Below are 23,583 nucleotides of genomic sequence, written 5' to 3'. Positions count from 1 at the left end.
AAAGGTGTCTAACTTATTTTTTAATTCGACTGACATGCATTCATTTAATACAGCTCTTTAGTGCCAATTTTTTGTCAATAATTTTTGGTTTATTTTTGTTTGTGTCACTAAATTACTGCCTGACGTTTCACGTGTCACCAAAGAAATCCTGCTCACTCTGTGAAGTATCGAATTAATATTGTTGAAACTTTTAGTGACGTCATCTGTCACTCTTTCCATGATGTCATTGTTTGTCGGTATTGTATTGCTGCTGTGTTTGTGTTTATTGATGAGTCACGGTCACCGGACGGCCGCGTGTCTCTCAAACTCAAAACTCACATAGAAGTTGGATGGGTGGGTTCCCTAAATGGAAAGAATGAGTCCCACCCACACCACTTAAATACACTCAATACTCCCACTTGTCAACGAAGTAGTGTTCCAGGAAGAGATCGAAGGCAGGCAAAAGTAAGTGTTACAATCCAACATCTGCTAAAAGAAAAATATTAAATCCCCACGTAGAAAGTCGAACGATATGTCAGCAATACGATGTGAGATAGATTTTAGGAATGGCGACTATTTTTAGACTCAGGTTTAACGTAATGCTACTTTGCTGTTCTCGGCGCTGTCGTTAGCCTGCCAACACAACTCCAGAAGCGCCAATGCCTTTAGCTCAACCATTTAAGGCAACAAAATGTCGCTTATTGTCGTAGCTTCGCTACAGATGCTACGATTTTATTTTCTACGTTAGCTAGATAGCTTGTGACGTAAGTCTCGTCTTACGTAAATTGAGGGGGATAGGTTAATGTTAGCTACTAAACAGGAGGCGTTTATAGGCCTGAAGCGGACAGTATTAGCTACCCTGCTGTTTAAAACTATGTATTTTTTCCTAATTAAATGTAAATAAATGGCAAAACTTTGACGAACCATTATACTGCCACGTCCCACCCGCGGTAAATCAATCATTAATTTAACCTGCTGTGTTTGATGAAAGCGCAAACTTCCTAAGTTTTTCAGTGAGTGATCTGACACACCTCACGCTACAGGAAAAGTACTGCCGTCATACTGTAATGTACACATATGACAAGAGTATAAATATATTAATAGTAGTATTAGTGTAGCACTATTAGTATTAATGTGAAATTCTTACATTACATTACTCGGGTGTCTGGAGGTGATATCTGAACAATGCTTTGAATTATATAAGCTACTGCAAAAGTTTTCATAATATTTAGATGTCAGACTTCGTTCGATATTGATATTGTCAGAACCAAAAGGAATATACATAGAAATGTAATATTGTTCTGTTAATGTTTCAGTAATGAGAATGTTGGACAATATTAACCGTCAGTGTCTTGTAATTACCTTGCATTAGTACAGTAATTGACAATGTCTGACAGGTTTTGTCTTGTGGGTAGGGAACTGGTAATTCATCACTTGTTGAAAGTGATTGAAAGAAGATTTGTAATTGCTCTATTTCCAGTATATACCCTATTATTTCTTAAACATATATTTCTATACAGCATTTCAGTATTCATGACAAAACGGTCGACATCTGCCTCTGGAAAAAAAATGGTTTGAGAAAATGCTTCACAGGGTATATTCCATTCCCTGTCTGCTTGTTTCAACATGGCAACAACCATAAAATGCAAAGTAGAGAACACTGTTCCATTCAGCATCAGTTTTGCGGTGGAATAAAAACGCCAGCTGGAACATAGGCTTTTCAGTTTTCATGCTAAGCGTAACTGAAATGAAAGTTTGCCGACCATCTCATCCTGATCAGAAGAATGTATGATGTAGTGACCTGGGATGTCATACTTGTAACTTGTGAAGATTTCACCTGGTCAGGACTATGTTCTGTTGTCAGCAGCTCTGTCATTTCAATGCTTTTAGTATGTTGTACAGTCATTAAAGTATCATTTTCTTTTTCCTTATGATTTTTTTTGTGTGTTTTTGTTTAGCTGGTTGCTTTTCAACTCACATTTTTAATTAACCATATTTTGCATCCATTTGACATCCATGTTTGTGTTCAAATTTTTAAGTAATGAGCTACCCAGGATACCCCAATCCAGCAGGGGGATACCCACCACAGCCTGGGGTTTACCCACCACAAGCAGGTGCTTATCCCCCACAGCCTGGAGTTTACCCACCTCAGGCTGGGGGGTTCCAACAGCAACCGGGTGGCTACCCTCCCCAACAGGGTGGCTACCCTCCCCAACAGGGTGGCTACCCTTCCCAACAGGGTGGCTACCCTCCCCAACAGGGTGGCTACCCTCCCCAACAGGGTGGCTACCCTCCCCAACAGGGTGGCTACCCTCCTCAGCCAGGTGCTTACCCGCAGGCACCACCACCAGGTAAGCCCTTGTGTCACAGTATTGATGAGTAGTTTCACATTTGTGATTTGTGCTTTCTATTTTTTTTTTTTTTTGCTTGCTTATAGTTAGATGAAAATGTTGATTTTATTCTCATGTCTTTACAGAAAAAATAAAGACAGCTGAAATAAGCTTATAGTACCTTAGCATAAAGGAACCCAGCGTGAGCAAGTAGACTGGCTCCATCAGAAACTAAAAATAACAGCCTAACAGCACCATTAAAGTTATTTACATGAAGATAAGATCCTTTTTTATGGAGTATTGCCATCACTGTCACACTTCATGTTGTCTGGTAGGTTAAGAAAACCAAGATAAATCTTGTCAGTCGTTACCTTTGCGATTGCTTTTGGTTACATTTTGGTACATTTGTGGTGACATGGGCAAGCTGTTGCCCTGTTCCTAACCTGAATGGTTGTTCAGGCTAACCAACTGTTGAATTTAGCTTTCATGTTTATCCTGCAGGTGTGTTGAGAGCGATATCACATCCATTTCTGAATATGACTCTGTTTGCATGGCAATGGTTTTGCTAAAAACCAGTTTTCTTTTGCATTTAAAAAGTTCTATAGTCTTAAGACATCCGTGTGGAAATGATCCTGAACAGGTATATTTGCTAAATCCTTTAGAACGCATTAGTGTGCATTCCAGGCCAGTAGTCAGTATTATAGCTAACAAAAATCAGCATCACATAATAACACTACAGGTTTTGTTTATGCATGGCCATTTGGCTGAACACCTAATGGCCATGCAGGAAGTGGGGTTTTGTCATCACTGTTTTCAGAAGAATTTCATTTTGCAAGGTTGCAAAGCTTCAGTTAGTGGTGAAGTCTTAAAAAACTGGCAGCATATTTTCAAATGTTTGCATTTTTAGGCTCCCAAAACGTAGTTGTTAGGCTTTTATGCCAGAAACAATTTTTTTGACCAAAGCAACAACACTTGCTGGTGTATCCCCGAAACGTCAAGCTAAACTTTTAAAGCTGCATTATGTAATAAATCGGTAAGAAAACATTATAAAACATTTGGTGAATTTAACTAATGTAACAAATAGAAATGTTATTGAATTACAGAAATTAGCTACAGTCAACTCTATTATTTAAATATATTTTTCAGATAAAACAGTTTCAGTAAAAATTATCAGTGTTGTCACTGTTGCCCGTTATAGAGAGGGCTAGCTAAATATGTGGCCAACAAGCAGCACGAGACAGATACTTTAAAGGAAAACATCTACTCTTTTAAGGAACAAACCTATGCTATAACTATGAGAAAGAAGTCCCACAGTCCATCCTTCACGCTGTGCTCTCATTATTTGTCCGGTGCTCTTTCACCTACCTGTTAGAAAGTGAGGAAAAGGAAGTTGCTGTAAGAAGGGTCACTCTTGCTACGGTCTCATATTCACAATTGAGTTAGGCATTTAGTAGGGCAATGCATCCTTATCGTCCTTGAACAGTGTGTCTTTGTCTGCTGCAGGCAGCTGGGGAGGTGGCCCTTCTGGTGGATATCCCTCCATTGGACTTGGCAACGTATCTAACCCTGGATATAATCCTGGCATGGTAAGTTTAACCAAAACAAATGTGTAATGGTGACTGTGTAATGCAACATCATCAAACTGTTGCATTAAATATTTCAGTTAGAAAACATTATATAGCCTTTCGTGGACAATCACATCCTTTCTCTTTACGGTAAGACTTGTTCAAAGTTAGTATCTTTAAACCTAGGTGTTACATCTTATTTGTCAGATTTTCTTTCTTGGTTTCTTGCATGAGAAAACAGTCATACTTCATTCTTATCCACGCTTTTTAAACATATCAATCTTGTCACTTTTTTATACCCCTTCTACTTCTTTGATTCATTGTCTTGTCTGTAATGTTTTGTCATACTTTATGTCATGAGATCCTGCATATGCATGCGTTTCTATCTGTCTTATATGCACCAAGGCCACACTTTATTTGGATGAGATAAAGTCAGGAAACTCTGATTTAAATCAGAGCTTCCATTCAGGTTGTGAGACGATAAAGTTACTATTATTAATTAGTTTAACAGGGGTAAATTTCATTGATAATTAAATTCTAATCCAGAAAAGGTGTGACCCACTATCTGTACCTTGCATAACAATCGCTAAGGATCTTTGCAAATATTATGGAATGCTAATCTTTCCAAATCACAGGCAAGTCAGATTCCTGCAGGCATTGCTGGTTTTACACTGAATCCATCCATGTACGCCCAAGCACCCGGGGGGTACCCGCCTGCCCCTCATCCTGGTGGCTATGGTGCCCCCTTCCCTAACCAAGAGTCATATGGCCTGTACCCACAGCCAGGAGGGACCATGCCCCAACCCCAAGGATACCCCGGTCAGCAAATGCCAGGATATCCTCGTGCACCATCACCCAATCCACCGATGCCAGGCTTTGGAGGAGCACCAGCACCCATGCCAGCGTACCCAAAAGTTCCTTCACCAAATCCATCCATGCCAGCTTATGGAGGAGGAGCTATGCCGGTGGCTCCACCAATCAAAGTAATATATGATATAATACAATCCAGTATAATATAACCCTTATTCTGACTCTTTTTGAATCAGGGTTATAATGGTTTATATAATGTTTGGGAAATATGTAAATTAAGAGAAGGTTGTGCAAAAAGTTCCATCAACAGTTCCTGAGCTGGAGTAGTACTATCCTCACATGATCCTTTTTCGTTTACAAGGATAGTAAAGTGATCAGTATCCGAATCCTTGGTTGTGAGTAAATGAGTCAGTCAGTCCCGTTTCATAGCCAACCATTATCATCTCACATGGGGAACGGTCCAATCAGGGGTTTCTGAACATTCCATAAATTTCCCAATTTTTGTTGCTCCTGTCCCGAATGGTTTGAAAGTCATTTATCCTTACAAAACTAATTACTGAGGTTAAAAAAACCCAACAAACTACAGTAATGTTTTTGGAAAGTAATCAGTTTGCTGTAGTTAAAAAGAAATCATCACATGTTATTTTATGTGCTACACACTATACAAACACTTTGGATGATTGGAAATAATTTAGGAATATACTGTGTTGTCTGTAATGTCAGAAAGGATTCAGGGGAACAATCAAGGACTTTCCTGGAGCTGATCCACTCAGAGATGTCGAAGTCCTGAGGAAGGCAATGAAGGGCTTTGGTGAGTACTATGGATACAATTTTTTTTAATAAGAATGCTACATACATGCATCTTGTGTTTTATTCAGTTGATAGATTTCAAATTCACTATTATTTAAGTAGTAAGTTTAGTTTTATAATCATTTGTAAAAATGCAGGAGATGCTTTGAACTGTAAATCAAGCCATATTTATTTGTTGATCATTGACAATTTGTGCAGGAACTGATGAACAAGCCATCATCGACCTGCTGGGGAGTCGCTCCAACAAGCAGAGAGTTCCTCTGCTCCGAGCCTATAAAACCTCCTATGGGAAGGTAGGAGTCCTGTTCATACTGAATTTTATGTTTATATCATTATGGTCATTCATGTGATACTTCATTGCATTTCTCCTAAGAAGGGCATCTATGCAGAAAAGTGTTTGACACAACAAACTCTCAATGTGGAATGGTATGGTATTTTTGCATATTGATGACAAGTGGAACAGGTGCTAGTTTGCTAGTTGTGCATTAAAGTTGAGAGGGGACTAGAATCACTCAGAACTCAGTATACTGTAGTTGCACTTTAGAGATACCTGCAGAAACATTTTCTCAGTAAGGGTTTTATTTATTCCAAGAATGCTTCCGTTTCAGGATTTGGTTAAGGACCTACATTCAGAGCTGTCTGGGGATTTCAGGAAGCTGGTTCTAGCCACACTGAAGACCCCATCTGAGTTTGATGCCTATGAGCTCTACAGTGCCATAAAGGTGAGCACTGGGGTGGAATGCTGGATAAATTATAGTTTTTCTCAAATTAAAATGTATATTTAGGTGTCTTTAAAAAAATTAAGTCTTGCATTAGATATAGGGTTGAATGACTTAGAAAAATAAACAGAGGTTTTGGCTGCAGAGGTAGGAGGATGGAAATTTTAAATTGTCAATGTTCTGTTCTTCTAACAGGGAGCTGGAACTGATGAAGCTTGTCTGATAGAGATCCTGTCGTCTCGCTCCAACTCTGAAATAAAGGAAATAAATCGTATTTACAAACAAGGTGAGCTGTCACTACATGACCAATGCTTTGCTTTCTCCCAATTTTATCTTCCTTTGTTACACAACATAAATCTACATGAAAAGATATAAATGGGTTTCAGTTGGTGTTGATTTTGGAACCACGTACATCTTTCAGGTGATTTTCACGTTTTTTTGATTTTCTGTTTCGACTCACTTTTTGCAATTTCAGAATATAAGAAGTCCTTGGAGGATTCCATTAGTGGAGATACTTCTGGCCACTTTCGGAGGCTCCTGATCTCCCTTGCCCAGGTACTAATGCCACACCAATTAGCTGAAAGTCTGTACTTTTCAAGTGGATGAGGAATAATGCTTTTATGTGTTTTTTGTGTTTCTAGGGTAGTCGTGATGAAAGAGAAACTGTCGACATTTCCCTGGCAAAACAAGATGCTCAGGTAAAGCCCTCTTCATTCTCACAAATAATGATAATGAATATGTGCTGACTAAGTTGATGACATTTGTTCTGTTTCTAATTACGTGACCTGTTTTTTACAAAGACATTTAAATTACTACACCCCTCTGTTCTGCTGGCAGGCCCTGTATGCTGCTGGAGAAAATAAGTTGGGAACAGATGAGTCCAAGTTTAATGCTATTTTGTGTGCAAGGAGCAAATCCCATCTCAGAGCAGGTGTTCTTTATGAAGACATATTCCAACAAGTTTATTTACATTTAAAATGATCAAAAAATACATGATTAACATTTAGCTGTTGTTATCAGCCTTCTTATTGATGTGTGCTTGCTTTGGTGCAGTGTTCCTTGAGTACCAGCGAATGTGTGGCAGAGATATTGAAAAGAGCATCAGCAGGGAAATGTCTGGAGATCTGGAGAGCGGCATGCTGGCTGTTGGTAAGAATGTAAACACACCTGTTCACAGACTGGTTATAAAAGGCACGCCTTTGTATTGTAGTAGTCAGACAGTTTTGGGAGTAATGACCTCATTACATGTGTGGAGGCTTTCATGACGTTGCTAACTGTGCTGCAGATATGTTAATACTTGTAGGAAAATAATGCTTCAAGTGCATAATCTATATTTTCCCATTTCCCCCACCAACATTTCTCAGGGTTCTGGTACAGTAACCTGATTTTAGATGTGCATTTATTTACCCTCCCATTGCTTTTTGCCCTGTGGTCATTTTCATTGTGGAGTGGTGTGCATTGCAGTGACGTTGATGCTGTGGTTTTTTTTTTCAAATCTACATGTTTTTTAAGCTGCATTAGCCAATATTTGGCCACTAAGGGGATACAAAATTGAAAACTAGATCAGCTAAATTTGTGTGTGTGATGTGCTCATGGCTCCAGAGCAACAGTATCTAATCCTGAACAAGTTTCTTACCATATGAAGAATGTAGACGCAATCATAACTCTTCCTTTAGCTCTGGTTTGGTCTCCACTCTTCATTATAAAAATGGCTAATCATAGTCTCAATATAATTGATAATATGCCATTAAGTGCTGAACGGACGTGGTATAGTGGTGCAGTGGTTAGCGCTGTCGCCGCACAGCAAGGCGGGTCCGGGTTCAAGTCCCGCTTTGTGTGGAATCTGCATGTTCTCCCCGTGTCTGCGTGGGTTCTCTCTGGGTTCTCCGGCTTCCTGCCACCTCCAAAAACATGCGCGTCAGGTTGATTGGCCTTCAGTTAGAAAATGAATGAATGATTGAATGAAAGTTGAAAGGGTAGCATACAATGAATTTATCAAAGCCTGTTGACTAAAAACAGTTGCTGCCTTGAGCAGTTTGGATGTTGTGTTGATGAAAGTGGTTGGATACAATTGAAAGGTAAAATAAATTTAAAAGTTGTTGGTAAGTCAATCATTATGAATTAAATTTTTGCTAAATATTGATTGATGCAACCTTATTTACTTTTTCCTATTGTGTTATTTTCCCTTGGTGTTTGCATGTTTATTTTATATATATCACTTTTCAGGTAGCACATAAGTAGATTGTATTCATCCTCACTTTGAGATGATTTATATTAGCATAAACGCAAAGAAGAAATGAATCAGTATTGCTCAATTTGGATATATATATTTTCTCTGTTTCAGTGAAATGCATTAAAAACACCCCTGCCTACTTTGCTGAGAGACTTTACAAGGCCATGAAGGTGAGACAGCCTGTTATTTTCTGTACAGTACTAAAAAAAAACTTCTTTTATTTTATTTTTCCATCTCATTGTTCTTGTGTTCAGGGAGCTGGAACCAAAGACAGAACCCTGATCCGCATCATGGTCTCCCGTTCCGAGGTGGACATGCTTGATATCCGCCAGGAATATGTCAAAAACTACGGCAAGTCCCTGTACACACACATCTCTGTAAGTATCGCCATCTATGGCCACATCAGTTACGCAACTCATCAAGTGTACAACATATTGTTACACAAAGATCTTAATGAATTGTTGATGCAATTTTGATTCATAGGGAGACACATCAGGAGACTACAAGAAGCTCCTATTGAAGTTCTGTGGTGGCAGCGACTAAATCCAATTCTACTGCATTATTCTCAATAAACTTTTGCAATATTTAAATGCACTATACACAAAATACAAATGTCATGCCATTGAATTTAGCAATGTTTACCTACTTTTTTAGAACATCAATTTTGCTACATAAAATTGTTTTCTACAGTACTTACAGAATGCCCAAAATTTCATGTTTTCATTTGTGAGATCTTCGCTGGATGTTTTAGTTGAGTATGCATGACCATATTGAAGTTACTTATGCATTGTAAGACCTACATATATATTTTTTATGATATTTTATTTCAATTGTGCATGTATGATCAGATATTCAACATTACCTGTCTTTTATTAGTTAGTATAATTCTAATGTTCATCAGTGTTGAATGAAAAAAGAAATGTAGAATACACAGCAGCAAGTACCAAAGTTTTATATTAAGTTTGCGATTAAACAATCATTTCTATATTTTGACTAATTATAACTACTTTGGGGCGGCACGGTGGCGCAGTGGGTAGCGCTGTCACCTATCAACACGACGGGCCCGGGTTCGAGTCCTGCTCTGTGCGGAGTTTGCATGCTCTCCCCGTGTCTGCGTGGGTTCTCTCCGGGTTCTCCGGCTTCCTTCCACATCCAAAAAGCATGCGCTTCAGGTTGATTGGCCGGTCCCAAATTGCCCATAGGAGTTAGTGTGTGTGTGCGTGGTTGTCCATCTTTGTGTGGCTCCGCGGTGCACTGGAGTCATGCCCCGAGTGTCCCCCGCCTCATGCCCTATGTCAGCTGAGTTAGGCTCCAGCTTCCTGTGACCCACTACGGCGGATGAAGCGGTAGAAAATGAATCAATGAATGAGTAACTACTTTATTTTGGTATATGTCATCAGATCACGTAAATCGTGTGTGATATACCTGTACATGTATCACATATCATACATTGTTATATCATCTTTGAATCTCAGAAAATAAATATTGAGAATGTACATGAAAGGTATTTGAGACTCATCACTTGCATATGAAAGGTCTTATTTACCGCTTATGTCAATGTTATTAATGTAAGAAATGTGTATGTTTCTTCACTTCAAAGGCGTATGGATCTGTATATAATACACATGTACTGCTTTGCTTTTTTCATCCACTGATATTGTAAGCAGCTGCTAGTGCACTCAGTTTGCCAGTAGAGGTCAGTGAAATGTACCCAATTAAAAGCTACATCAAAAGTGTAAATTTTCATGAACAGATTTTTACAATTGTCTTTGAAGAATTGGGATCAATGGAATAATAACATCGAGTCAGTAACCATAAGAATAGCCACAGGGTGAGGGCAGCACGTGTTTGCCTGGTAGGTTACCTTTCCATTCCTTATTACCTCCTGTTGGTTTCACTATAAATGTTGAACACAATTGACTGTAGCAACATGTCTCTTCACCCATGTGCATTTGAGAGTGCATTAACTTCACTGCAATCACTAAATAAATGTGAAGTGCAATTGGGTGTGTGGAAGAAATTGATAGCACCCATAAAGCTGCCTGGGCGATATTAAACAAGTTTAGCATGTCTGCAGTACTTTCAGGGGGAACTGTTGGATAGCACCCATGCTTGAAGAATGAGTTTTCATCACATTATGTTAAAACTTACACAAAATGTCAAAAAGGTTTAGATGAAAATAAGAATTCTAATGAAGATTAACTTATTATTTTGATTGGATGTAGTTTATGAGATTTATCATGCAATTTCAGTTTTCAACATCTACTGGTATTTTTTTGTTTTGGTATCATCAGTATCAGAAATCTGATCCAAACATTCAGCAAAATGCTGTGTAATTTACCATGAATTAAAAAATTCAGGAAACACCAAATTTAACATGTTATTTGTGAAATTCTCCCACAGGGTTCTCATGTCTGAGGCTTTGATGACAGAAGGGAACAGAAATTCAGTTTTCTTCTTCATTGCCTTTTTAAAATGGTTAATTTGACAAATTCTTGCAGTAATGGAAATTAAATGGATGGACAATTTCTGACAATGAATTATGTCAGGATGTAGTGCATAGGATCATGACAGAAGTGGGTGGATAGATAAATAAATTTTACCACCATTAGCAAATAAGATGTTTTATGAAATAAATCTCTACTCAGATTGGCAATAAAATTGAAATCCCATGAAGGTCTGTTTCAGATTATTTGGCCACGATAAATTATGGCTATCCAGTACCGTTTCCTCAGTGACAAATAAACCTATGATCTTGTCTGATTAGGACTAACCAATAACAGATCTGTTTGATAATGTTTACAATAAATAATTAGATAAAACACACCTCTGTTGTCTATAAACATTTTCATGCCCTCTAGATAAAAACCATCAGTCCCTTCTTTTGGAATCTGTTTCCCAAAAAATGACTACAGACACAGCCATCCCATCTGTGTAAACAGTGGGGACTAGGATGCTTTTCATATGAATGAAGTGTAATTAAATTTTCATGTACAGGGGATAACACATCGTAGCACAAACTATCGAGTCGGTGTGGAGGGAAAACCGAGGGGAGAGATAGTTGGCAGATGTCACAGTGAGAATCAGTGCATGCATGAATAAGGTATGCCTGCACATGCCTGTCTGTGACAACAATTTTCATCCAGCTGCAGCCTTAGAGTAGAATTAATCCATCATCATCACCATGCTGTATTTCACAGATCCTATCAAAATATACATTTATTTATTGCTTATATGTTCACTTATGCATTACTGCCAACAAACCTCTCCATAACTCAGATGCAAGTCACACTGAGATTGGCTGCAAAGCAGTCGAGATATGGAAAAATGGAGTACAAGCCCGTGAACACACTGACAGTCAGACAGCATTATGCAAGGAGGTAATGGAGTCTTTACATTTTCATCACTGCATTAGCATTTATTAGAATCATTTTCTGTAAAACAATGCTTTCAAATCAGATAAAAAAAAGTTCTGTAAATTTTATTCTGTATTGTAATTGATGATATTTACTCAGATCTGTGACTATAAGCAGTAATATTACATTATAGATATGCAAATGTGTAAAAAAATTAAAATGCATTAATTTTTCATAGTAAAATACTCAAAATATTTGAATTCGATAACATTGTTACATCTTTATTTAATGACAATTACAGATGAGATTTTCAGTATTGTCTCAAATATTTTGTATATCAAATCTTTATTAGAATTACACTGATTAGTTAATAATTTGAACATGCACAGTTTGAGGAATTTGATCTGATTTTTGTAGTTGCTTTCACTCACACACTAGTGCGATAGACAAATAAACATGAGCTTGTTACGTATATAGTATAATGATGTGGCAAATAACTGCTTAAAATGAACATATACATAAACCAACAATAATCGACAATATACAGTACCTGAGGGCAAGTCAAATATGTCTGTACACTGAAAACGATAAAGATTGGGAAAAAGCAAATATTTAAAAGATAAACATGAAATGAGTATTATTTGCATGAATATGGTAGAAATAAAGTACCGGTATCTCTACTGTCTACTGGAGCAGCCTGCAGCGGTTCCATTTTACCACTGCAGGCAACATAAACGCTTTGTTAACATTGATTGCTGCTTTACTCTAACGACGAGGTCCCTCGGCTTTAACCACCAGACTACGTTTCTAATAAATCGCCAGATGCCATGTAAATGTTCTCCATTCTCGTTTTTTTCCGCCTGGCTTTACGGACGTACTACCGGTACGCCCATTGAAGAAATGGGTGTGTTTTCGACCGACCCCGCCCCAGTTTACCTTATATGGGCATTATACGGAGCGTTGATTGACAACAGGCAGCAGCTGCTGAGTTGCTCAGACATGGCGGAGGATACAGTGTAAGTGAGGAGCAGCAGCCGAGTTACGTGAGTTTCCCCAGCAGCCGAGTCGTCAAAGAGCGCGTTATATGTTATTTAATGACGGAACAATGCATTCCGCTGAAGCGTACTCTGAGAGTAAGCAAGAAACGATTAGAACTGCCAGACGAGAGTAAGATGGGAAAATGTATCGCTGTTTAGTGCAGTCAACAGCCTTGGGCAACAAATATGGCTTCTTGTGCCTTTTTCAACATGCTATAAAAATTGATCTCTCGTGCATGCTTATGTCGTGGTGGCTCCGACTAACTTCTGCAAGCCACGATAAGTTAAGTTCACTAGTCGCTCGGTACTTGTGATCGGGGAGGATATTACATCCACTTGGCCGACTGGGTTAGCTGGGAAGCTACGGAACTAGATAGCAATGGAGCCAAAGCACAAAGAGTTGCTCGACCAGTGCCACCAGAACTTACTGGAGTCCATCACGGATGCGGACAGAGTGATCGAGCTGCTGATAGTTTCTGGTACCTTGAGTCAACTCGATAGGTTCGAGCTGGACCAGAATTGTTCGTCCAGCGCCGAGAAAGTAGACCACCTTTTGAAGATGCTGATGAACAAGGAGAGCGACCATTTCCTCGACCTGTGTGTGGCCCTGGAGAAGGCGTACCCGGACCTGCAGCTAGCCTTGTTCAGCCACAACGGCGGAGGACCAGTGGACCACTCCACCGGTAAGAGCTGCTCATGTTCAGCCCTCACCTCTATCTGACAACGGGTTCAGGAGTTGTGCTCATTGTACAGTCTGGGTGGTCTGCACAAGAGGATCCGTGCATGGATGACTGCACAGCAAGTTTTTCTTTTCTTTTTTTTAATGATTACGTGTAAAGCACAATCTTGATAAAATGATCATGTGGATATTTCACCAATTATCCAAAATACATAATACCTAATGCATTAGCCTGCATCTTTAAACTGAATATTCACTCTCACTAGGATATCAATGTGATGATCACTATTAAATACTGTTTTTACTATCGATGCATTGTATAGAAGCCAACTGCAATTCAGTTTTATCCAATACTATACATGTGGCTTATGATGCATTTGGTGGCCTGTCTCTGGGGTGTCACTGACATGCTGGTCCACATCGACTTGATTATGGTTCTGTGGGACCAAAACCCAGCTTTATAATAGTAAACCTTCCCATGAGAGGACAGCATGTGTACAATATTTATTTGATCTTGATATTTTGCTGCATTTTTATGCACTGTAACCTGATTTACTCTTGAGCTGTCACAACAACTGCTGTTCAGCAGCTTGTGATTGTTGCTGCAGAGACACTAAGGGCAGCCCAGTTTAAAAGTCTAGTTCTGTCTGTTTTGCTTTGTCTGAATGACTGAACCAGTGGCTTACTCACATCCAGCTTCGTGCCCTCGGGGCTTGAATACAGGATGAGCCTTGAGATCCAAATGTGGGGAGGAGCTGCAGAGGTTTGACATTTCCCACATGTGAAACAACCATGAAGGTGACCTAGCAGATCATTTCTATTTCGCTGAAGCTTCAACACCAACTTCTAGAACCTTCATCAACACACAGTGTACACATTTATCTCTATCTATTGTCCATCTATTCCCGTTAAGTACACTGAGCATGTAGTGCTGAGTTAGTGCCTTACTGCTTCACTGACTGGATTGCTAATGCTTCCTTAAGCTTTATTACTGCCTTGTATGTGGTGTTGTTGCAGAATAACACCCCGAGATATGCTGTGACAAATTAGCAGTTGTTTAGCCGTGAGCAGCTGCAAATGTTTCCCTCTGTTAGCCAATTGACTCTGGCTGGACGTGACAATGTGGAACTGAGCTTTTTCTTCACACGCTTTCCAGACTGCAGCACTGGGGCCTCAGACCTGCCCTTTACTGGGAGAAAGCACCAGTTGAGAGTCAGACTAGTCAGCCTGGGGTTTTTCAGCAGAGGATTAGGCCCGTTCCCCTCTGTCTGGGGGAAACTCTGCAAAGCCTGCCTCTGGTGGCTCCACAGTCCTCTGTATTAGCCTCTGTGCTCTAGGCTCTTTCTGTTTTTACTCAAGTGTTGTTGTTTTTTTTTTAATGTGCTTCTTATTATCTGTAGTGATTCGGGTTGATGCGATTACAGCACTTTAACCACACTTGTGAGAGACCGGAGACAAGCCACTCAGAGTGGCCCCGGGCAAAATAGGCTGGTAGAAATGGCACGTAGTTATGAAATCGGCAGGGCACTGTCTGTGAACAACGCACCATGTGTGAAGGGGGGGGGGGGTGAGTGTGTGAAGATTTCCTGATGGCAACCTGCTCTCAAGTCATCCTCCTTCCAGGGTGCAGGCCTTTGGTTTTGCTTTCAGATGTGCAGTCGTTGCCATCTGGGCCTCCATTTTTGAAAAAATCCCACTCCAAAGAAACATCCTCACCCAAAGGAGAAGCATCAATATGTACAAGTGGAAAAAAAGTTCAATTGTTTAAAATTCAGACTGTCTAAATTATTTTTCTGACAGTTTTTCTGACAGACCATGACACAGTTGTGGTCTGTCATGACAAACCGTTAATTATTTAATGTGTTTTGTGCATCAGAATGTTTGGGGATTGTGACTCAATCACACATCCAATCCACAAACTTCCTCCTGTGTTGTCGATTTGATTGTCTCAGCCTCTTAGCCCGTTTTTCATGCCTTTCTGGCTATCCTCCCATCCTTTTTTAACATTCTTTCATTGTCTTTTTTTTCTGATTCATTATATTTCCAAATGTTTGCATTGAGTGGTTTAGTTCCTCTGCATATTTAAATGTAGGGACATGGCAGAGACCAGAGGAGTGTGATAGAAAGAGGGGAGCAAGAGAGGGAGAGACAACAGGCCTTTTGTTGAGAAGTTGAGCAAGCCCAATGTGCCCAGTCAGCAGCTTGTACTGTGTACATCAGCCGTGTGTGTGTGTGTGTGTGTGCGTGTGTGTGTGTGTGCGCATTGTTGGATGGAGGGGAGGGTTTCTTCCCATCTCTGTCAACCACTTTCTGTCCCACACCATAAACCCCGGCTAACAGACTGAGTGAATTATTTCCCTGACGCTCCTGTTACGACCGCTGCTTTTAAATATACGGGCTGGCCTTGTCCTCACTTTCTCCCTCCCTCTCGCTCTCCCAGTCAGTATCCGTCACTCACTGCCTCACGCCATCACTCACTCCATCACTTCATCCTCCTTCCCTTCATCATCCCCGGTGTCTCCGTCAGACTTCATTTCTATCTCGCCGTCCTCTGAGCTTCGGTCCATCTCCTGTTAGCCAAGGTTTCTGCTGCTCTAGGTGTGACTGGTGACATTTGACCATCTTTAATGAGTTTCTGGTGTCTTAACTTTATAGCATTATAGCACATCTGCACACAAGAAGTAATAGATTGTTACCTGTTCATAGTATGTTCTCAGTAAATCCATGTAATGTCATCAGATGCAGGCCAGTAGAGCCTTTACGTGCAGCATATTTTTCCAGCTGAACGCTGCTTTCTGCAACGACATCGTAGTCGAGTAAGACCTGTGCATTTTTTCACGTTGGCATTAATGTGTGATGGCAGGTTTATCCACTGCGAGCCACAGCCAGGGGGCTGTACCACCAAACAGGACTTCATTACCATTTAACATTTGTTCCTCCATGACCTAATTACCTCATAAGGTAATGTCATCATCTAAATGTTTACCAGGCTGGTGATGTCATGGAATTTAACGGCTTCTCTCTTTGTCTAATACCCTCCTCATACTTTAAAAAAAAAAGTGTACTATGCTTTCTTCTCTTCTCTTCTCTTCTCTTCTCTTCTCTTCTCTTCTCTTCTCTGTCAACTGTCGGGAATAAAATGTTTAGAGGGCTGTTCTTTATTTCACAAACATTCATTTACTACACTTTAACACAAAATGAAAAATACGTGAAAGGATTGTCAGTAATTTTTTTGCTAGCATATATATAGTCACTAGCTTCATGCAGCAGAGCCTCTGGAGGATATTTTGCAGAAATCTTTCACCTTTTTTTGTTTTTGACCTAACCCTTGGCAGAAGCAAGCTGTGTCATTTTTTTTCGCTGAGCTTTGCAGAGGGAAAGCCCATTATGACCTGCTGATGATCATCCCAAGGGCTGTTTTGGACCGGGGTACTGTGCAGCAGTTTCAGTGGCTCTACAGTCCTGACATTAAGGGCCGTTTTTTTAGGTTTTCTTGTGCACATCTCCTTCGTGTCAGAGCACGTTTCCACAGATAATAAAAAAAAAAAAACACAAGGCTTCATCTTAGGAAGGTGGCCTTTTGTTAGTCAGCAGCATAACAGATCTTATTTTGAGACATGCCGAAGGGCGTGAAACCTTGAGTGAACGTTGTGGGTTGCTCTGACCATAGCCTTAGATGTAGCTGTGAGTCAGACAATGTGCGTGCGGTGGAGTAATCAGGCCTCATGGAGTCATCTTGTTGGATGTCTTCGTGTTTATTCTTAATGCAGACTCCTTAAATCAGATGATCAATCCTTTCCTTGGCAGTGAGACGTTCACTGGCCCATCGCCCAGAATCTTGGCCGGTGGTGTCATTCCCTCCCCAAAAGTCAGGCCTAGTCTCCACAGCTCACTAGCAATCTCAGAAATGGTCAAGGGAATTTGCATTTTGTAAAGCTAAGATGAGGCGTAGGAGAGGATTCAGGTGTGTGAATAAAAATGTAAGTGGTTTGTGAACATTTGTACTTTGAAAAAGTTGCTACATTATACCTTTTCATTGGCCTTCATTTCAGAACGAAAACACTTGATTTGTAAGATGATTTGTACATAAACATCGCCTGTAATATTGTATTGTACTTGTTTAAACTATTTTTCTGTGGTAGGTTACATTCGACCTCTGGACTAGCAGCAAATCCAGTCCAGAGGTCTGAAGAGAAGCTGCTGTGCTTCAGTGACGGCTTTCTTAGCATGAAGCCTCAGGTCACACATATTATTTGTTTTGCTATTATCTGTGCTTCTCTAATTTTATTGGCTCTGAAGCAAAGGACAGAGTTAAGCACAGCTCACGCTCTGCTCCCATCACAGTACCTGACTTTTTTTTGGCATATGGCATTATTTTACAAAACCTAATGCTACATTTTGAGAAGTGTCCCTTTTTTAGGTCCATCTTGAGTTTTTTCGAGAGGGTAATGATTCTTTGGTTATGTACAGTATACAGTTTCAAGTTCCGATAAAGGGAACGTTTGAAGCTGTAGCAAAGTGAAATCAGCGTCATCATAATCTGTTTTGTTTCGGGAGACATTGCTTTGTGATATAAGACCTTTCTGGATCTGATGAATAATTTATTGTCTTGGTGGAAGACAGACTTTGCATCTCACTCAATAATAAAGCTTTCCTCTACCCACTTCGTTTCGCCATGGCAATGTAGCTTGTCTTCTGTAGAACACAATGTGTTTGTCTGAAGGAACTGTTGGTCGCAGAGCTCATCGTTTACTTACTCTATGACACTGTCCCTCCCAAGCATAGAGACAAAGAGGAGTGGGGGAAGTAGAGCACCTAAGGTAGGGCAAGCTCTGACCTATATAGATCAGAGACGGGCCTTTGTTACCGTGGCCTCAGGTCCTCTGCTGGAATATTCCTCACCTGACTACATCCCTTGAGTCTGCAGCAGGTGTTGCCTCTGTATGACTCCTGATCAATAACTGTGATGCTGTAGATCATCAGGTTTATGCTATCCTAATGGATCCCTGTGTTATCAATGCAATGAACCTCTTCATTCATGAGTGTCCGGCTGTAGCTGCTGCTAATTGCCACAGATGATTGAAAGCCTGATCGAAAACCCTCCAACCTTCTGATATGCAGTATTTGTGTTTTACCTGTGACCCACTCTGTATTTGTGCTTACGGGATGACTAATCACCTAATTACTATGATCTAGATATAAGAATTTTGATGTAGATCTTTGTATTTGCTGCCACTTCAGATTGTTAGGTACGGGCTGTTGCCTGGACCATTTGGTTCTTAGGAGTTACAGCCCTTTCTGTGAACGTCCCCAAACGGCAGAGATTACTGGAATTTTGATTTATTTGACTGTTTTGGTTTCTAAATCTAGAGATGCAAGATTTAAGAAGCTGCATGTCAGTATTCTGGCAGGGAGCTTTTCTGACTCTGTGCTGTATTTTGAAAGAGACTTAATCCCTCAGGCGAGATGGCATAATACCTCTCGTAGGCTCAACGAGTGCTACAACACCTCATCAGTCACACACTGTGTTTAAAAAGTCGGTCGCCTTTCGGTGCAAGCCGTGGAAACCAGTCGTGTCTTTCGTCTGTTGGCTTCACATTTCTAATGCTGAGCAGCCACAGATTGGCTCATCATGTCTGATGGAACAATATGAAATTAAAGCTGTGGGCTCAGAGCTCTTCACTAAGTAAATGTGTTGAGCATCAGGGAATGTCAGAACAGATTAAAAGCCGTTCTTCCCCGCTGAATGTATTTTTTCCCCCACAGTCTGTCTACCCTTATTTCATCCTCTTTTTGCCTTTATCTCTTCTTTAACTCATCTGGGGTACCACCTTTCATCTGTGCTCCTCTATTCCATGCTTTTCCTCCTTTGCCCTGTTACCTCCCTCTCCTCTCTTATGTCTGGGGGCCTAAGATGGAGAGGCTCAGTGGCACAGAGCTCAGTTAATTAGGCTTGGCCTTGTCACACATGGAGGGCTGGAGTCAGAGCTGCAGCTAAAGCCAGTGGGGAGTTCAGGACAGATTGAGATCTGGAACAGTTGGTGTCAATCTGTTGCCTGCTGTGAAAAGTCCTGTTTCTAAACCCAGCATCCACAAAAGGTGTTGTTCCTTGTGTTTTGTGCTAATCATACTGATGTTATATGAGCCCCACTCTGCTCTTTTAGGCCAGTTTGAATTTTGTCAGGATGAGCCATTTTTGACAATCTTCAATTTAGATTTATGCAACTCTTTTCCACAAGCCAAGGGGCGACCTTGACTGTAAAAGTGATTTCCAATTAAAAAAAAAAAAAAAGTAAAAACATTTTTCCGGTTCAACTGCCAATCTCAGGATTTGCTGTATTATAAACACCTTCAGGTTATGTTACCAGCCAAAGCAAGCCATTTAAAGATGCCTCCACTGGTTTATGCACGGGAATGCAAAGCCTGGGTAGAAATCTATTGAAATATCTCCTGCTACTGAATTTGTGGCTATTTGGTGGAAACTATGGAAGGAGATTGAGCTTTCAAATTCTGTTTTCCATAATGCTCATGTTACTCTGTAGAGCACCGGTAATGGGATATGCATATTGTGTCCTCCGGATTGTGGTCGCCTATGTGAAATATCCCCCAGCTGTGTGTGTGTGTGTGTGTGTGTGTGTGTGTGTGTACAGCTTTGCATCGGAGAATAATTTTCCCTCTGCCTCTCCATCTCCATGTGCTCGACATAAGAAGGGAAAATCTCATTTCAGCCATGGCATTCTGCCTTTGTAGCAGAAACATACAGGGACTATGCATCAACGCAAGACAGATGCACCATGAGGAAGAGGAGGTTTAATAATGATGGCGGTGTGATGTCGTAATACAGATCTAGTAAGACAGAGCTTTGAAATTGTTATCCACTACACTGAATATATCATACAAATGTGCAGGGAATATGTGTTATTCACACGTTTCCTGATTGTGCAGGCAGCTAATTAGTTTGTGTAATTGGTGATTTAACGTATCAACACTTTTCTATCTCTGCTCTTCACTTCTGTCTCCTGTCAGGTTCCACATACAGCGTTCTCTCCACCATGCCGTCGGACTCAGAAAGCAGCAGCTCCCTCAGTAGTGTCGGTACGTATCACCCAAAAGGACTCCTGTATCTTCCATGTCAGGTTAGACGGGTTCTATGCTCCATCTGCGCCTCCACACAATAAGAAGAAAAATAAAGCCTGCATAAAGACACACTCCTGATTCCTGCCGGGTGACAGTTCAGGAAGACTTTCCTTTGAACCTCACTTTTGAGGAAAGACCTCTGCTCCAGTATTCATCTTATTAAGGACGCTGTGCTTGTCTTTGCCTGGATTTGACAAACAAAAAAACTGTTGTTTTACATAAACCACCAGAAGGGCCAATTGTTGACCAAAAGATGAACCAGATCATCAGATTTCGACCCTGTGCCTTTGTCTATATAAAAACCCTCGACTTAATTTCACTGTCTAGGATACACAGACAAAAAGGATGACTTTTTTTAGTTAAGGTTGTCTTCCTGGTTTTTTTTTTCTTTGTCTAGGGATTATTTACTGTTTGTAATAATTACAAATAAAATGAGATAATCCTTTATTGTCCTACAATGGGTAAATTTGTACGGTCGTGGCAGTGTGGGGGGGATGTAATACATAAATAAATGATATACATATTAACATATGTAACATATGAAATATACATATTCACATATGGTATACCTATTAACATATATTATCAACAATTTATAATTTATATTGAAACTACAAACTAGACCCTACAAACTAACAAAACTGCAAATTAAATTACAATAAGCTGTATTAGTTGTTTTTCAGGCCTTCCTGAAATAGAGCCTCATTTATTTTATTACAAGTGGTGACGCAAAGAAACTTAGACAGATGAAACACAACTAAAGGATACGAAGAGAGGCAGAAATGGAAAATGGAGCCTCAGCAGGCCTTGTTATTTAATGACATAATCAGTCATGACAGCTAGAATGGAACCACCGGATCCTGTTATCGTACATAAGGCCGGGGTAAAGAAAGCAACTATTCTATGGCTCTTGCTTAAAGTCCTGTGATTCACTGGCTTTTCAGACACAAATGTTTAAATGTAATCCAGCTATACTTTAAGTGTGGTTACAAAAAAAAAAACTAAGTAAAAAGTGCCAGAGATCCCAAACCTCATCAAATTCAAATCTGCTCCATCTGCATTTGCAGATGGAGCAGATACACAGGATTACAGCTGGTGTAGTCTTAGAAATACAAGATCTGTTCTGCAGTTTTACAGCAATTTGTGTAAAACAAATCCAGCACCAGATTACACTGTAATTTCATAGCACGCAGTTGATGCCATGACAGCTGGGCAGGAGTGAACTGCTTACAGGTACATGCCATGGCATGTACATCCCCTTCATTCAATCCCCATTATCCCCTTTTGGGTTTTAAGTTATAACGCATTTGTGAAACATTTGTGAAAAAATATTTAATGTTAATTTAATGGACTGTGTATTTTGCTGATTCTTAATAATGACATTGATTTCTGGGGTGGGGGGGCTTGCTTCTTTGATATTCATATCCTCTGTCGATGTGGTGGCTGCTGCAGGCTCGCCCGTCAACGGGGAGGCGTCCTCCTCACCCCCTGCCATCAACGACAACCGGCCATCCGGTGACAACCTGGACACCATCCTGTTCCAGCTCCGCCAGGTGACCAGGGAACGGGACGAACTTCGTAAGCGTCTTGCCTTGGCATCACCCGGGACCACCTTTGACGACTGCAGGTACACACCCCGTCCTGCCAAGAAGTTGTCTATGTTGCTCCTCTGGTAACACTTTTTATTTTCGATGTTAATGTGCTTACTGTGACTATAGATTTCTTCATAAATAAAATGCCTCCAGCGGCCTTATGGACTTCACTCCTCTGAGAGCCATGACTCACTGGTCAAAGTTTATTATCGGTAGTGTTCGCTCTCTCAACAGTGAGTCATAATATTGTACTATTCTGACTGCCATGCCGTCATCTACTTCCTCCTGTCTGGATTAAATCTAAATTAAGTTAATGAGCTCCACTTACCAGATGTTTCTTGTGCAAAAGATGACTCGAATGCTCTTCTGTTTATGTCATTACATGCTTTTCAAAGTGTTTTTTACATTCGGTCCATTCGGTCTTATCTGATGAACTATCAAGCCACAATGAGGAGGTCAGCTCTCTCCATCCTCCTTTCTGAGCTGTGACATAAGAGGCTGCTGAGCAGAGCGTTTGATTCCTTGCTTTTTTCCCCTCAAGACCAAATTCCAAAGCCAGTCACGACTATGAGCGTCTGAAAAGCCAGTGCATGAGGGCCATGGCAGACCTCCAGTCCCTCCAGAACCAGCACACTAAAACACTCAAGAGGTGCGAGGAGGCTGTAAAAGAAGCTGACTTTTATCAGTAAGCATTCTCCTGTTTCACTCTTTCTGCTTTCCATATCTTATTGCTATTGAAAGACTTTTTATTTGTAAATATTTACCTTTTTATTGTTTTTTCTAAATGCAATGCACCTACAATAGGTGCTCACGTTTCCACACAAAACGGATGCAAATTGTGTGTCAGGTGCAACAGCATGAACAGAGACCAGTCTGTCACCTGCCATTTGCCTCGGTGTAATGTACAAAACTGTTTTATTGCATTGTCTTGTGAAATGGAACAAACGGCAGTGTGATATTCCAATTTAAGTAATTGAAAGAACATCCCTCGGAGCTACAGCTGGCTTGCATATTAAGAGACTTGGCAGAACATGCATGAATTTACAAGCCTGGAAATAGTCATTAATGTGATTGAATGATTCAGCCGCACGCATCATCAGCAGAGGCCAAACATACATGGAGCATAGAAAGTAACCTAATGCATTTGTGGATGGAAGCCAAAGAGAATCAAATTAAGATGAAAAAGTAGGTAATTAGGACATTTTATTTGGTTGATAGGTAACATGGAGACTTGTTAAGGTTATGTTTTGGTTGAGTTTAGAGATTCAGTCCGGTCACTACTGGTCAGATCTCCACAAAACCTACTAGTGAGTTGGCACACTGACCAAGGAAGAAC

General features: G+C 40.4%; 2 protein-coding genes across 4 annotated transcripts in view; both read left to right on the top strand.

Moving 5' to 3' along the window:
* The first annotated feature begins 268 nt into the window (after positions 1-268).
* Positions 269-9,942, top strand: anxa11a (annexin A11a). 2 transcript variants are annotated; one of them, XM_068327104.1, is made up of 15 exons: positions 269-444; positions 2,019-2,330; positions 3,813-3,895; positions 4,510-4,857; positions 5,408-5,495; positions 5,693-5,787; positions 6,103-6,216; positions 6,409-6,499; positions 6,689-6,768; positions 6,855-6,911; positions 7,051-7,144; positions 7,267-7,362; positions 8,558-8,616; positions 8,701-8,823; positions 8,930-9,942. In XM_068327104.1, the coding sequence occupies exons 2-15, from the start codon at positions 2,021-2,023 to the stop codon at positions 8,987-8,989; spliced, it is 1,698 nt and encodes a 565-aa protein (XP_068183205.1). In that variant the 5' UTR covers positions 269-444; positions 2,019-2,020; the 3' UTR covers positions 8,990-9,942. The 2 variants fall into 2 exon arrangements, with proteins under 2 accessions (XP_068183205.1, XP_068183206.1); XM_068327105.1 differs by having other exon boundaries at positions 272-444; positions 4,657-4,857.
* Positions 9,943-12,802: 2,860 nt separating this feature from the next.
* The window catches only part of dlg5a (discs, large homolog 5a (Drosophila)), a 31,657-nt gene continuing 20,876 nt past the window's right edge, over positions 12,803-23,583 (top strand). For both annotated transcript variants that reach the window (XM_068326972.1, XM_068326971.1), the window contains exons 1-4: positions 12,803-13,522; positions 20,545-20,613; positions 22,108-22,282; positions 22,789-22,932. In XM_068326972.1, the coding sequence (XP_068183073.1) occupies positions 13,219-13,522; positions 20,545-20,613; positions 22,108-22,282; positions 22,789-22,932 (692 nt within the window). In that variant the 5' untranslated portion in view covers positions 12,803-13,218. The remainder of the gene's footprint in view (positions 13,523-20,544; positions 20,614-22,107; positions 22,283-22,788; positions 22,933-23,583) is intronic.

Source organism: Antennarius striatus, chromosome 11 (assembly GCF_040054535.1).
Source record: "Antennarius striatus isolate MH-2024 chromosome 11, ASM4005453v1, whole genome shotgun sequence".
Classification (NCBI taxonomy): domain Eukaryota; kingdom Metazoa; phylum Chordata; class Actinopteri; order Lophiiformes; family Antennariidae; genus Antennarius; species Antennarius striatus.
The sequence above is the reverse complement of the archived record's forward strand: the minus strand, read 5'-3'. Positions and strand labels throughout refer to the sequence as shown.

Bases quoted from the DNA above. Each gene is read 5' to 3' on its own strand.
- anxa11a (XM_068327104.1), top strand. From the start codon at position 2,021: ATGAGCTACCCAGGATACCCCAATCCAGCAGGGGGATACCCACCACAG. The intron at 3,896-4,509 runs GTAAGTTTAACC...TCCAAATCACAG, and splicing joins CTGGATATAATCCTGGCATG to GCAAGTCAGATTCCTGCAGG. The intron at 8,824-8,929 runs GTAAGTATCGCC...TTTGATTCATAG, and splicing joins CCCTGTACACACACATCTCT to GGAGACACATCAGGAGACTA.